This window comes from Drosophila albomicans, chromosome 3 (genome assembly GCF_009650485.2).
Source record: "Drosophila albomicans strain 15112-1751.03 chromosome 3, ASM965048v2, whole genome shotgun sequence".
Taxonomy (NCBI): Eukaryota; Metazoa; Arthropoda; class Insecta; order Diptera; family Drosophilidae; genus Drosophila; species Drosophila albomicans.
This window is the reverse complement of record NC_047629.2, coordinates 35563552-35579406: the sequence shown is the minus strand read 5'-3', so window position 1 is coordinate 35579406 and position 15855 is coordinate 35563552. Positions and strand designations below refer to the sequence as shown.

The following is a 15855-nucleotide window of genomic DNA, read 5'->3' as shown; positions in this document are numbered from 1 at the left end:
CCCACGTACGTCTTTTATCTCTTTCAAATTTTCGTTATTGTTATACGTTTTAAAAGGTTTCCTTGATAAAGGAACTGCAACATAAAAAGGTGAAGAGTGCGAGCGAGCGAACGCTCTACAACAAAAAAAAAATGAAAAGATGTTGACTCACCTGGTAATTTCCGGCGCCTGCCTTTTCTTTTGCTACCACACAATGCGTATACGTAATGCGCCGCATATACGTAATACGTGTAATTTGCTATGGCTTCAACACATGAACACGAACTCCCCCAATTCGAGTTGAACTCCATGCAGAGCATAAAACTCCACTCCGTCAGGCAGCATGTTAGTTGTGAACGCCTCCATCTGCTCTTGACAGCTTTTTAATTAATTTCAAATGTGTTTCGAGTACCTTCAACGCAAATATTCCAACTACTCGAGCCGCATTTTCTTCTACCCAAGTTCATTAACAGCACATGAATTTACAAAACGAAAAAAACGAGATACAAACAAATTGAACAGCAACTCAAATAGAGAACTTCATCTTAGCCGTTTTACTAATTTGAATTATTAAACCATTTACCATTAATGTTTGGAATGCATAGATGCTTTAATAATTACCTTGATAAATCTGAATTATTTGCGCAAGTTTTGAAGTTTTCATTGTGTTGCATATTGAAGTTGCTTTTGCCAAAAGTTTTGACAATTCCAATATTTAGCTGAACGGAAGTTTGAACTTGTGTCTTCCATCTCCATTTCCATCTCTATCTGCAGCAAAACTTTTTGCCAACTATTAGCGAAATCGCTTGAGCAAAGCGCCAATAAAGCGAATAACTTGTAGCTTTCGCTCTTTCCTCCGCTCTCAAACACTAGCTAAAGAATTACGACGGAGTCACAGAATTTATGATCCATCGAGCGAGCGAGAGAGAGGGTGCAAGCCACAAGCTCGCAGCGACCCGGACGGGGCCCAAGTATGGATGCGGAAAACCGCTCAGGCGCTGAAATCGTGTGCGTGTAAACATATTGGCTGCCTACCGAGAATATTTACGGTCTCTCTGTCTGTACGGGGGCTTGTGTGTCATTGATGTACGGCTGCCGTATGCAAAAGGTAACTGTAGGCAATTCCAGTCCCCTACACCGTCTCCCTACACCATCTTTCTTTCCGATATCCCTTGCAGTTGAACCTTGTGCCAAATGTCGTGTGGCAGACATGAAAAATGGCAAATTAACTGAAATTAATGGCAGGCCATGTGCGAATTTATTAAAATTGATACCCGCAGCCAGAATCGTCAGCTTTCTAACTTCATTTACAGGGGGATTTATGCGGCGACCTAATCAAATAACCAACCTGACAACGCGTGTGCTTGTTTCTTCCTTCTCTACTCTTTACTCTTAGCTTCTTTTTGGCCAGAAATCCCAATAGCAACTTGTGTATCAATCAAAAGTCAAATCGATAAGACTTAAGTCTTACACTCCGTGAGTGCTGATTGAGTGACCTCCCTCCTTCCTTGCCTGTGCCACGCTCTAGAAATTTACCCAGCCCGTAAATCATGCAGCTTATGTTATCAATATGAGCATTAAGTTCCGCCACGCATTCATTCATTCACTCATTCATTCAGTCATTGAGTCTGCTCAGTTTTTACATTGATCGGAGTGTTGAAGTTCTCGTTTTCAGCGCTGCGCATTTGCCGCATTTTATTTATTTATGGCTTCAATTTGCTTGTAAGTAATTAAGCCGAGTTTGTCTGGATTATTGGCGTACACTGAAATTGGCCAAATGCCTGTCAAAATGCCGACCGAGTTGACTGGCAGCTTAGGCTGAGTTTGGTTAGTAGAGTTTACGTATAAATTCACTAGGAGGAAGACTTCACAATAGTAAGATAAATACTTATAAAGCATTTCATAGAATTTAAATCGAATAAATTATTGAAAAATTGAAAAAGAAAATTCACTAAGAACTAACAAAACACAGGCAAAATATAGTTTGAAAATTTGATTTTATAAGACTTGAAATTTAAAACCTCTTTTGCAAAAATAATTGAAAGTAAATTGAAATTTACGATGCTAAAGTCTATCAAAACTTAGACAAAATATAATATAACCGGTTAAACGAAATTTCAAAATTGAATTCATATAAAAAAATCTATTAAATTGGAAACCTCTAGCAAATGAAAGTAATAAGTATGCATCAAATGCATTAGCAATTATTCGAACAGTCTTTTGTTTTCACAGTTGCGCATAGTCTAAGCTACTTACAAGTAGAAAGGAGAATGCCGTTAATTAGTCGGAAATGCACAATGGCGGTCTCATTACAAAAATATGATTTTCAATAGTGTAGAAAATGTAAAAAGGAAACCAATCATAGAATATTTTTGCATACGTTTTTAAAATACAGTAACTCGTAAAATAACATGTGATCTAATTCATTTTTATTTGTTTTTTTTTATAATTTCCTTTCGCGTTCAACTAGATAAAAGCAAATGATTAAAGTAATAAATTGATTGTATTCAGCTGGAGCCAATTGAAGAGAATCCTCTTGGTAAGAGTTATACGCACTTGTTGCGCTGTGGCGGCTTTCGATCCGACAGAAGACTGGATGATGTGGACCCATTTGAGGACAATCCTCTTGCTGAGAGCTTTCCAGACTTGGCACGCTGAGGCGTCTTTCCATTTAATACAAGACTGGATGTGGTGGAAGAGCCTCGAATGAGTCTTGGCGTTGTAGTCTGAAACATGGATTGCTTGCGTCGCTGTATTTCATTCGCTTTAGTCTGATTATATTCCTCCCAATCCATGGTTATTTTATGCATTATCTCCACGTTGAATACCGTAAATTGTCGACCCTCAGACTCTTCAAAGTGTCGCACAAGTTCACCGAGTTTGGCCTCAATTTCGGGCAATTTGCCCTGAATATAATTACGTTCTTTCTCCTCGCGAAGTAATTGCCCACCACGATTGCGATATCGAGTTGGCTCACCAGCTAAATGATCCAGCTCGGCCATGCGTGTCCACAACTCATCACGCTTGGCGTACAGTTGAAAGATGTCGCTGTGATCGTGGTAGAATGTCTGAAGATCAATTACCTTCTGCTCCAACAGCTCTAATAGCTCGACAGACGCGCAATCCTGTTTGCAATGCTTCATGTTTGAATGCTGCAATGTCATGTTGAACCACAGATAGATTTGTGACCACACACGATCAATGAGTATCGAAAGATTGTCATGACGAAGCGCCTCGCAACGTTGCAACTCTTGGCTGAGCACTTCATAGTGTGGTTGTGAGTAATCCTCTGTATCGCATAGCTTATCGATTGCCGCCATATCTACAAGGCCGACTTCACCCAGAGTGTGGGATATCTTTCGGATCTTGGCACGCATTCGGTCCAGAGACTTTTGCCACTCGTGCAAACGCTTCTTTGCACTGGCTTCATCGCGATGCCGCTGCAACTCTTCAGTTAAGTGAACCATCAATTCGTGCAACCGAAGTTTGTCTTGTGTCAGCGACTGACTGTTCTCCATGTTGATTGTCGTATTATTCAGTTGCTCTGCCAACCTCTTGGACTTCTTGAGCAGAGAAGAAATATCCGCTTGAAAGGTAACTAGCTTAAGTGCCCAAATCTTGCACAGTGTATCGACACTCATCTTGCTCTTTTTATTGTTATTATTTGTAATAGTGATGTAAATGTAAATTGTGTTTAATTTTGCGGAAATTTAAAACTATTTGCACTGTATTATAAATATTTCTTCGTGAGTTGATTTTGGGATTGAATGTTTGTGTACAAATTTATCAAAGCCAACTGTCTGCAAAAATATTTTGACTGATAACTTAAATGCAACTGCTCAAATAATGTGAATTGTTGTGATGATGACAAACATCAAACACAAATTCAATATTTTATATTAAATTTTATAATTTATGCACGTCATAATTTAAATATGAATATTGGCCTATATAAATTGCGCAATAACCTGCTGCCACATATGATTTATTTGTGTGGAATGTCAGGAAAAAAAAAACAACTTGAGGTGTCAAATAACTTTGGGCTAACAAATGGCGAAAACAATGCGCAAAATAAAATCCAGGTGATAATTTGCAGCAGTTCAACAAAAATGACAATTTTATTAAAAATTTTGAAGCAGTTAGCGAAAAAATAATCAAAAGTTGAGAGCATATAAAATGCACACATACACTCAATAGGAACACACACAGCCACAGCATGCACAACAAATTATTCAATTGAATTGAAGCAACCGCTGCAGCTGGCAGCCGAGTGGATTACTATTCATTGAAGCTGACGCTGCTTTTTTTACTCCGCACAGCAGCTGCGGTCAGCCAACCCAATAGTGACGTCTATGATGGACGCCCAACAGGCATCCTCTCTCACCACTTGTGATCGGATCCAATGGCAGTGATTTAAATGTGCTTCGGCATCAAGAAGAACAATCGGCAAAATAATAATAAAAAGAGAGAGAGAGGAGAAAAACAAGAAATCAACTAGCCGCAGAGGAAAAAAATCAATTGAATCGAAAACCACGAGCGTAATTAATGTTGAATAAAGCTGCACTCAGTTCTCTGGCTACGGCACCAGAAAGGGCAAGAGTCTAGTTAAAAAGCTTGCGTGTGGTTAAAAAATTGCACTGGAAATTAAATAATGCGCCGCTTGGAAAATGCGCTTTTGTGAAAAGCACTTTTAATGCCTCACCAAAAAAAAAAAAAACAAAATTGCAGTTACAAAATACGATTATTGATACAAGTGCAGATAAAAAATGAACGAAAAGATCCAAACGAGCAGATATATGAAGAATACTGATACCAGAAACGAGTTCAAAGGAGTTCATTATTCACTTAAATTAAAAAAAGAAACACCACTTTCATATTTATTTATACACAATTAACTTAACACACTTTGCGCACAGCTTGGGAATAGCAAACGAAAATAAAAAATATATCAACAAATCCTTTTTACCATAAGGTAATTTAAAACATGTCGAGTGTGCTCGTCTGTGAGACACCCCTTAATCTTTTTCAATAAATATACCAAATTAATATACCCTACCAATACTAAAAATACTAAAGGCTATATTGAAATAACTCTACATTTAAAATATAACATAGAGTACAAAATATACCAAATTTTCGATTTCGGCGGTGGACTTCGCAAAAATCTGAAACAAACTTGATCTGTGTGTAAACATAACAAGGGTCGGAGGTACCTCTTTCTGCCTGTTACAAATGTATGCAGCAAATTTGAAATTCACAAATTTTAAAAACTTAAATGCCAGAATATACCAATTTTTTTATATAATATAATATGTACATGAATATATAGAATTTATGCAAGCTAAGTTTGAAATTACCTCCAACTATTATCTGCTCTTTACAAATGAAAAACCGCAATTGTTGCACTTCACAATTTGCTTTCGTTCTATGGTTTTTATGGTTTCTAATTAAGTGCTTAGCTTTTCAACAGCTTCTCTCACACATTATTGAACTAAACTCTGAGCGAAGCTCCACGTTCATTCGTCGTTCTTTTTGTTGTTGTGGTTGAAGCTTTCTGCCGTTTAGCAGTGTTTGAATTTCCGCAGCGAAATGAACTGCTTGCCATGCAAATCGCACCATATTCAATAATTGTAGCGCGGGAAAGGCGAATGCGAGAAAAAACCGAAGAAGGCAGAATAAAAGCCTGCCACAGCATTGTTATTATCATTTTTATTTTGTGCTTCCGCTGCCAACACCTTGCTTTTGTTATTGTTGTTGTCGGTGTACAAATTTCTCTGTGGGTCGCACATGTTTCACATCCGTTGACTCAATTTTCTTGGCTGACGCCGGAAAGTAGGCAACAGTTTTCGGTTTATTTTTTTCGTTCAGTTGCTTGAAAGCAAATTGCGCACATTTAAATGCAAAAATCGTCGACAGTTGCGCTTATAAACGTAAGCGTCTAGGTGTTCATGATTGCGTTGCCACGCCCATATTTTTGGGGGTTATTTACTGGCTGTCTCCGACTGTACTATGTTCCTTTTTTGTTGGATTTATTTGCCCAAGATTTATGTCACATGCAAGCAAACGAACAGAACACGCACAGCTCTCTCTCCAAGTGAGTGTGAGTGTGAGTGCGAGTGTGTGTTATGAATATGTATGTGTTCATTATGCTGGATTATTGTTATATCAGCGGAAATGGAGCACAACTTTGACTGCATCGTATGAATACTATTTGAATATTCGCATTTTGTTAAGCTCTGCGTAGCAAACCAGACATTTGCACTCTCAAGTGCCTTGTGCAGGAAGTTCTGTCTCATATGTGTGTTTGATGCAAAGTCTTAAGCTGAGTTTGTTTAAAGTATTGCAACGTGTAATTTATGTATAGAGTGTTTGATGTATTTTTGTAAATGCGATAGCAGCTTAAAACTGTTGAAATGTGTCGCTAATAAATTTGCCGCATTATCAGACAAGAGCGACAAATGCATAAATTTAAATAATTTGCGAGTGCGAGTACTCGACGAATTTAGCAAATTGTAAATTTACGCCAAACTGCATTCACCATTCAACCATTTTGCTGCCGTCATTGATGCGGGACGTTGGTTGGCAGAGAGGGGAAGCGAGAGTTGGTGGGATTGAACGAGGCTGGTTCATTTGGCAGCTTAGTGCAGTTTTTGCATTTCCGCTTTGTACACGCTTTGGACCATGGATTTAATCTGTGCTTCTGGCCAAACACGACATTGCCATGGCAACGACAACAGCGACGGCAACGGCAACGGCAACAATTAAGCCGTGCGTACAAATTCCCTTGCAAATTTCTCATTCATCGCCACACGGGGCCAGTGGAACCGCAAAAGCGAACTCCAAATGCCCAATGCCAGTGATGCAGTCAGTTCGGCGGCCAGCGAACAATTCCAATTGCAGTTCCCATTCCAATTCGCCGCTGTTACTTGGCATAATGAAAGCGACTCACGGGTGACATACATTTACAATGCTCTTCACTTGCCCAGGGACAACCACAATTGCTGAAGCACAACAGCGATGACGATGACGATGACGCTGACGACGAGGATGACAACAATACGTCGATTGCTGCTGTGATTAACTGCATCGCATTTGCGCATTTTTGGTTTGTAGCTTTTAATTCTAAACAGCAACGCGCTAATTTGTGAGGTAACTTTCAATACACAGCCCTCAGAGCTGATGATGCATGTTGAATGAGAGTAACTTTCCGCCTTCGATTCCATCTTATTACTTAGTTCATGAGCTTTGCCCTGTGCGACATTTAATCTGCTCATTTTCTAATTGCCTGAACAGCAGTAGCAGCAGCAGGAGCATACATCGAAATCAAATTAGACCCAGCATGAAATCCAATGAAATTTCTATCTGTCTGTCTGCTGCTTCGATTGACAGCCAAAGTTCAGAATCTGTCAACGAAATGTAAGCAAATAACCAGGCCAACGAGAACAGCTTGAGTGCTCTCCCCTTCCAGACACACATTTAATCAGCAAAACGAAGCAGAAGTTAATGAAGGTAGTCAGAAGGCTTGGGTACAAAGATGAATCCAGAGTACGTGTAATGTAATGTCAGCACTTTGTCTACGCATTCGGGTGTAAAAGTTTTGCAGGTGTCTGCTGCAAGGCAATCGCAAATTAATATGCCAGCAGGCGCACTTAAAAGACCATTCTCACATACACGCATATAGTACACATATATTTTTGTGTACTCCGATGTGTATCTCAGGAGCGCACTTTCATAATCGTAAAACGGTCTGACAGTCTTTTTCATTACATGTAACTCAACTAGCAAGTAGCATCAGTAGTTATGCATGTTATGCGAAGGCAGCTTTAGGCGTTACCACCTTATCGTACCTTTAATTTCATTAAAATCTACAGGATTGACCTACTCCCAAGCACTGCAACGCAATGATTAAAATGTCTAATAAAAAAGCTATAATAAAATATTCTATAAAACTTAATATTAAATTTTTATAAACTAAAAATTTTAAAGTCTTTTACGCACACTCAAACTGTGTGTTGAACATATTTTCCATAATGTTTTTTAGCATTTTCAATAAATGTTAGACATAAAATAACAGCAAGTGCCGTCAACAATTAATTGCATAATTGCAGTGGCATTCAAAAACAAATTAAGCATAAAATGAAAATGAAAACTTTCCTCAACAATGCACACTACAACATATTGTATATCAAATGTTATGACTACTCTACTACACACTCTGCAGCTTATTTTTCTTTCGGCTGTTGGAAAAACTTTTCTGAATAGAAATAAAATAAATGCGCTCATTGCAATGAATGTAGAGCAAGTGTTATGCTGTTCTGAGGAAAATTTGAAAAGTTTTGCAGATGGAATTACAGTTTTAACAAAATAAAAATTAGTTTTTCAAATTTAAAAACAAAAAACAAAAGAGTGAAAAAGCAACAACAAATTTTTGTGCTTATTTACTATATATATTCGTTTCATTTATAAATAACAATTTATCTATGTTATAATAGCCTTTTAATAATAAAGCAATAGCTTAAAGTTGGCATTGCATTTTTAACAAAATAAATGCAAATAGTTTTTTGAATCTAGTATGAATATAAGATGTCCACAATTTGGAAAATAATTATAAGTGTGTATTAGCCACATTTACTATTTATTCTTTTTATTTACAAATAAACATTTTTCTTTGAAACGATAACGAATCAAAGCTTTAGCTAACGAAAAGTATGTGCTACCTTATTTATTGCAATGGTCGTCTATTTACCAACAATAGCTCCAAGCCAATAACAGACAGCGGTTCGTAAATAAGGAGTAAAAAGAAGTGTAAGCAAAGCAAGAGACAGTACAAACAACTGAACAACGATAAAACTGCTTGAAAAGCAGCAAACAGCAGGCAAAAGGCAGAAGGCAAGACAAACTCTGGCCACCCACACACACAGTAGTAGTATAGTAGAATAAAAACTAACACGCACTATGGCAGCAAGAAGTACAACAATAATAATAGCAACAAGAATGTCCGTCTTGTCTGATATATAAAAAGCAAAATAATTGGCGTGTCAGACATTTTGTTACGCCCAATTTAAGTGCTTCCGCCTTTGCATGGCAGTCAACTACGCTCCGCTCTATTCTGCTCTGTTCTGTGTGGCACGCAGTGTGGCAGACAAAGTGGCAAGTGGCAAGCTGCACTCACAAGACCAGAACAGAAGGGGAGTCTAGATCGAGGGTCGAAAGTCACACCAATCGTGCGCTCAACCCTCAACACAGAATGCTGTAGGAAAAAAAATTTAAATGGTTTTTCAGCTGGCGAAAGCAATTTTGCATAACTACTCGGATTTATTAAATTGCATTGTTGCAACTATTTACCTGCCGCATAAAATGCAGATAGGTATTTTTTAATAAAGTCATGCCGTTTTTTTTGCGTTAAACAAGATTTGCTTAGATTGTAAATTCAATGAAAAGTCCCGCATTTTTATGAATGCATTTTTGCAATTATGCTGCATCATTAATATATATTTCGTAATTACGATTATTTGCAAGCCATTCATTTAGAGTGTCTTTCGAATTAATCAAGTGCATTCAGACGACATATTGACATTGTCGCCATTTATATATTATTATTAACATTTTTTTTTGCGCGGTTGTATTTGTCCACACTAAATTAAAATACATCCGTCCGTTGGTTCCGTTGACTGTGAAATAATTAATTTCCATAACAAAATTTGCATTAATTAAATATACCAAAATGGCGAATGTAAATGCGCATTTGAATGTAAATAATTAAATGAAGCATTATTCAATTGCCTCGGGCCAATAAATGCAATTAAGATCGATTAAGAGATGACAATATACAAAACAACAACAACAACAAAAAAAAAACATACGCATATCAATAATAACAGTTGGATGTCTGTGAACGCGCTTTACGTGATTTTAATAGTTAATTTAATAATTGAATTTTAATGTATTATATTATTGATTTTGCGTGTATAGATAATTTGTAATGCATATGGTAATATATAATACTCTTTAGATTTACACAAATTTAAATTACTGTGTTGTTTAAAAGTCCTTATTTTTAATAATTTTCTATTTGATAATGAAGTGTTTATTTCGGATAACTATTGTAGCTTCCCTAATTTTATTATACCTTAAGTTATCACACGTTTTGTAATAATAGCCATAAAAAAGAATATTTTCTAAGTAATGTTTTGGTTATAAAATAACACACATTTCTCCACAACAATTTCCACGTTTTACGATAACTGAAAAGTTAAATGCCAACACAGCTTTCGGTGTTCGGAAAACAAACCGTTTGCGAGTTTGCATGCGATGCAAACATTTAGCCGTCAATCCATGTAATTACCAATACATACACAATCGTGCATACATATATAAATGTGGTTAGAAAGCTGCGTACTTCCGTTTAAAACCTTTGACTTCCGTTTAACAGTGCAGTTAAAATGTATGCAACAAGCGAAAGGCAAAAACATCTGAAATATTGAGCTTGTATATTTCTTCTTTCTCCTTTTTTTTGTGCATCGCATGCGACACGCACATGTAAATATTTTTCCCCCAATTTTTTACTTTACTTTATTTGTGCAAAGAAAAATGGGAAAGACTGAAAGATGATGTTGATATTTGTATGCGAGCAACGGCGATGGAAAGTATGCTACAGAAATATGTATTGAAACTGTCGCCGTTTGGGGATCTGCTGCGTATGCGCTTGCATATTATCGCCTGTAAATTATGGCGACAAAAAGCAATCAATTTTTAATTTGCGTTTAATTAAAAATGTAGCAGCCGAGGCGCAATTTAAATTGTGAACCGGGCCCAAGAGGCCGCCGCCGCCAATGTCAATAATGTATTTGGATCCGATGCTGATGCTGATACTGATGCCGATGTCGATGGCGATGTCGCTGTCGAAAGTTAGCAAACGCAAAGCGACGCTTAAATGACAGCAACCAAAATCTGGTTTTGTTGCAATCAATCATGTCCAGTCTCCAACAGTACCCAACACTCACAGTCACAGTCATCCGGGCGATGCAGCGTCGTCATCGGTAATTGGAAATAGGTGGCGTTGTGATTGCGTGGTCAGCGTATGCCAGTTGACACATGGATGTGCATATGCAGCTGCTGCTGCTGCCGCTCCTGCCACCAGCTATCGGCCACCGGCATTGTGGTTGCCACTCAAAAAGTTTCGCATGACACTCACTCACTCATTTTGATGACTTTATTAGCGGGCGAACGTGGCGTATACGTGATATGCGCATAATAAGCATACGCATAAATTTGATAAACATCCAGCAAACAAAACCAACCAATAGCCAAATGCTACTCGATTGAAGAGCTGCTCGTAAAGTCAAGTCAAGCATGAATACAAATGCACCTGTTGCCACAGAGATTAACTGAAGTGCGACTCCGAAATTCGACAATCCAGTCGCCGGTCACAGACGCAGCAGCTCGTTGTTGTACAAATTATGGGCCATAAATTACTTGCGCGTCACCCGAGTTGGGACCATTGAGAAATTCCATTAACGTTAATGCAAATGTGCCTTTCGGCCAGTCGCCGCCGTCGTCTGTCGTTTAAAAATGTCACAAACATGAAATTTAATAATTCTAATTTGTTAAATTTATGAAGTTTATTACTTGTTTAATAGACATAAATGCTATGGTGCCAATGCCATCCCGTTGCGTCGACTGCCACATTGTTTCGAATCCATCGCACCAGAACCATGGCCAGAAACAGAAACAGTAACTACGCCGACACCAACTCACCAACACCAACAGGAACAGCAACACAAACATGGTGGGGAAAGCCACATCAAGCCACAGCACAGCAAACGCTAAGCAAATACTTACAACAGCAGGCGGCAAAATACATGTATCCGTGCATGGGATAAGTCTTTGTTGTTTTAAATACGACGACATTAAAACACGCTCTCTACAAAAGTTGTTCGAATTTATAAAGCTTTACAATAATAAGATTTTATAACAAACAAGTATTAAATCAACGACTGAGATACCCGCTAACCATTTCAATAAAAGCCAAACAGTGCTGTTATTTTTTTTTAATACACGAAATTAATATATATATTCTTTTCAAACAAATTGCAATATATTTTAAGCTGTTGTGTTGTATGCTTTTAATTATTCTCTCGCATTTTGAGTGCATTCAAAATTCGGTCTTAATATTTTATTTGCCCAACATTTTTTTCTCTCATATTTTTTTGTGTTCTTTAGCTCGCATTTCATGATGTTTTTCGCTGTGGGAACTTTGTTGTGTGGCTCTTGTATTTTTTTCATTTTATTATTTTTATTTTTCTTTTGTTTTTTTGTAACGCGGCGTCATGTCGCACTTGGAGCTTAGGCAAGTCTTCGCCGCTGTGGGCTACGTGCGGAAATGTCTCTAAATTGTGTGTAAAAATTTTTGGCTTTTCGTTATTTGTTTTCTCGCTCTCTCGCACTCCCTGTCTGTCTGTGCCGCTTTGTGCCCTTCTGACACCATATGGCCCCAGCAGATAAGACTAAGTAATTGATGGACATTGTGAAAGTTAAATGCAAACCAAAATGCTTTGCTAGATCTATCTATTAACTTGAGGTGACTGCAGGAGGGGGAAAACAACATTAAATATACGTGAACTGGAGTAGAGACTATTACTTAACGTGTGACTCCATTTAAAACAAGCGTCCCAGCTCGCATGGCAACCACAAATGACTAGCAATAGTTCGTTTCTAGTTTCTGCTAGCTGCAGTTGCAGTTGACTTGCTTCGGCTATCAAAATCAGTGTTTAACTATGAAATTGAGACATGTTCCTTGACTACATTTTGCGGTTTACTCAGATGGCACAGTTTTCCAGCAGCAAGCACTAAAATCCATGTACCGTAACGAGCTGCACTTTGTTTGCCTAAAACTTATCAAGGCCATTGCATGTGGATGCCCAGAAGCGGGTAGCCAGAGCAAACAAGCGGCTAAATGCTTCAAGCTGCATTGATCTAGTTCCCTCCCCAAGCTCTATTCACATATGTGTGTATGTGTGTGTGTATAGCACTCGTATAGTCAATTGTCGATTTTCTGTGGATATTGTGTACTCCGTGTGTGTGTGTGTGTGTGTGTAGCCTTTTCTCTCTCGCATATCTCGATTCGAAGGGGTTTGCTGGTCATTTTCACTTGATTGGGCAATTTCCAACTGAACATTGTCTAAGCGACCACAAGCTGATGGCTAAATTAACTGGCACACATCGCATTTTCCATTTGCCTCTGACTACTCGACTCGCTCTCAAATGGTCATAAGAAATCAGAGAAAAGAAAAAGTCGATAGAGGCAGCTAAAAACAAAACATTGAATTGTCCCTTGTAATAACTTTAGTAATAACTTGAATTCAATAACAATTTGCCAGTTAAGTTAATGTTTAATTGAATTAATAAAACATTTGATATTGTCTGCAAACGCAAAACATTCATATATTTAATGTCGAGACAGTTGCTCGCTTAAGTCACAAAAGTTTTTGTGCTACAAAACCATAAATTCCGCTTGAATTTTGTAAGTGTGCATAGTAAATGGTATTCGCAGGACTCTGGTCAGAAGGCCCAACTAAAAGCTGTCAACAAGGGCAAAATACAATAAATATGCGCTGCTTATGATTAATGATTTACGCACAAAAGCAAAACCCCTAAGAGTACCAAACACAAGCGAGTGATAAAGACAGATGCAGAGAGAGTGAGAAAGTGAGTGCGCCTAAAAGCAGGCAGCGGCGAACGTCAACAGCCAGCGGCTATGGGGCTGCGGCTTTCAGTTTGTTTGGCTTTACAGGCAGCGTAGCGTGTATTAAGGGAATTAAAATGTTATTATATAAAATAAGAATGAGGGCCCCTGAACAGGCTCAGGCTCAGTGCTCAGTGTTGCTGTAGCTAAAGCTAGAGGAGGGTGCCAAGTGGTTGGCTGTTTGGGCCAGCCACTGATCCTGGATAACGATGCGATAATCACACCCAGCACACAACCAACAGCAGCAACTACCATATGACAGACGAAGAGACAGTCGGATGGACGCTCAGACGGACGGACAGAGGAGCAGAATAACAGACAGGTGACTTGTGCATAATTCTCAATTTTCACTTCTCTTGCTCTTTGTGCTGAACTTAATTTTACGCTCTTGCATTCGCCAAAGGAAATAAGCTAGGGTCAGGGTAAAGCCAAATGGAGACGACGGAGGATCAGAGGGGAATGAAGTGCAAATGGATTTTGAAAAATTGACGTCCTGGAATGAAAGCCACCCAAGGTACCTCCATTTTAATAAGTTCCTCCTGTTTATTTAATTTAAAAGTGAATTTAAAGCGCAGAAATTTAAGGTCAGTAAAATACATTCTAAACTTAAAGTTAAATTTAAAGTGCGAAGCTGATAAATTATATGCAAATTCGAATGTATTAATATATGTAGTATCAATTCCAAGTAAATTTATCCATTTAATATAGTTGCAAATTTTTTAGAAACTGGAAATTAAGTAATATCAAAAACACAATATTAAATTACTATAGAAATGATGTATACGCACCGTTTACAAAACATTGTTAGATATATTATATTATTTTATCATTGCTCTAAAGAATGTAAACAATTGATATGAAAACTTTAGCATCTGTTGAAATAAATATTTAAATAGAAGCAAAAAAATAACAATATTACGTATACGCACCGCCATGTATGTGGCCATAGAGACGGGTGTAAACTTGTAGGTGCGCAGCACACGAGACTCACAAGAGCGCATGATAAAGAAGAGCAACATGCGGCGGTAGTTACGATCGCCATCATACCAATTATTGTAGAAAGCAGCTGGCAACAATTTGTCGCTCTATAAATAAAATAAAACTAAATTGCATATTATATTAAAATTAAAAACTAACTTACAGCCAAGGTGAACTGAGTGCCGTTGTAGCAAATGAAGACGCAAAATACGAGAAAAGACATGAGGCCGACAGAGTACTTAAAGGCGGCCGCCAAATTGATCATGACCATGGCAAAGGCCATTAAACAGATGGCAATCGTCGAAGTGGAAAAGTTGCTCAAAAACATAAAGTTAAAGATGCGATTTATTTGCTGCTCAATATGCAGCAAACGACAGTGGTAGACTATCATTTCTTTTAGCTGCTCATTGGCCTCCGAGTGACGGGCATCCAAAGTACTCAGGCCATTAGCCAATGCATCAAAGTGCATCCGCATCTGTGTGGTGAAAAAGCACATCAAATACTGACCGCTCATGATGACGGCCACACCGGACAAGGACGATATAGCCTGACAGAGATATGAGGCAGCAAAGCTTAAAGCTGAACGCTCTGCTAAGAACAAATGCCAAGGATACCAGGTATCACTCTGCGCCTTGTATTTCACTTGCTGCGATGCCGCCAGCAGTTCGTAGCATAGTTCCACAATGGGCAGCGAATTGTAATAAGCGTATGCAAACAAGAAAAACGTTGTTGAATGCTTCATCAAGCGCGTCGACTGCTCGTAGTAGTGTTTGATGCGATAGATTCGCTGTCGCCTAGGAGGATACAATTCTTGCAGTTCACCCAGCACAGCTTCGATTTCTCGGCGATAATAGAGCAACATCCACATATTACTTGCACCAACTAAAGTGAGTCCCATCACGCTGCAAGTCTCTGATATTTGTGCTATGAATGCGGAGAGTTCCTTTTGAGTCTCTGACAGACTTAGATCGATTACCAGACCGAGATTCTGATAGAACAAGTTAATGGCACCCAATAGAAACCACAATTGCTGGATTAAAGTTTGCTCGACAGCTGGCAATTTACTCCCTCTCCACTCGTAGCATCGTATCATAGCCAAGCGACAACCCAAATTTGGATAGTACATAAAATCCTTTAGCTGCATGATGAGACAC

General features: G+C 38.4%; 3 protein-coding genes across 3 annotated transcripts in view; all 3 read right to left on the bottom strand.

Moving 5' to 3' along the window:
* LOC117568032 (39S ribosomal protein L20, mitochondrial) overlaps positions 1-15855 on the bottom strand; it is a 75834-nt gene that overhangs the window by 6635 nt on the left and 53344 nt on the right. The window lies entirely within an intron of this gene.
* Positions 2526-3620, bottom strand: LOC117566453 (protein regulator of cytokinesis 1-like). Its single transcript, XM_034245984.1, has one exon. It carries the CDS (start codon positions 3618-3620, stop codon positions 2526-2528), a length of 1095 nt encoding a protein of 364 aa, XP_034101875.1.
* On the bottom strand, positions 14542-15845 carry LOC117571061 (putative odorant receptor 69a). Its single transcript, XM_034253030.2, has 3 exons — positions 14865-15845; positions 14653-14808; positions 14542-14595 (listed from the first exon to the last, which is right to left on the bottom strand). The coding sequence occupies exons 1-3, from the start codon at positions 15843-15845 to the stop codon at positions 14542-14544; spliced, it is 1191 nt and encodes a 396-aa protein (XP_034108921.1).

Coding starts and splice junctions, on each gene's coding strand:
- LOC117566453 (XM_034245984.1), bottom strand. CDS start 3,620: ATGAGTGTCGATACACTGTGCAAGATTTGGGCACTTAAGCTAGTTACC.
- LOC117571061 (XM_034253030.2), bottom strand. CDS start 15,845: ATGCAGCTAAAGGATTTTATGTACTATCCAAATTTGGGTTGTCGCTTG. Junction 14,809..14,864: donor GCACTCAGTTCACCTTGGCT/GTAAGTTAGTTT, acceptor TTTTATTTATAG/AGCGACAAATTGTTGCCAGC. Junction 14,596..14,652: donor CTATGGCCACATACATGGCG/GTGCGTATACGT, acceptor TTATTTCAACAG/ATGCTAAAGTTTTCATATCA.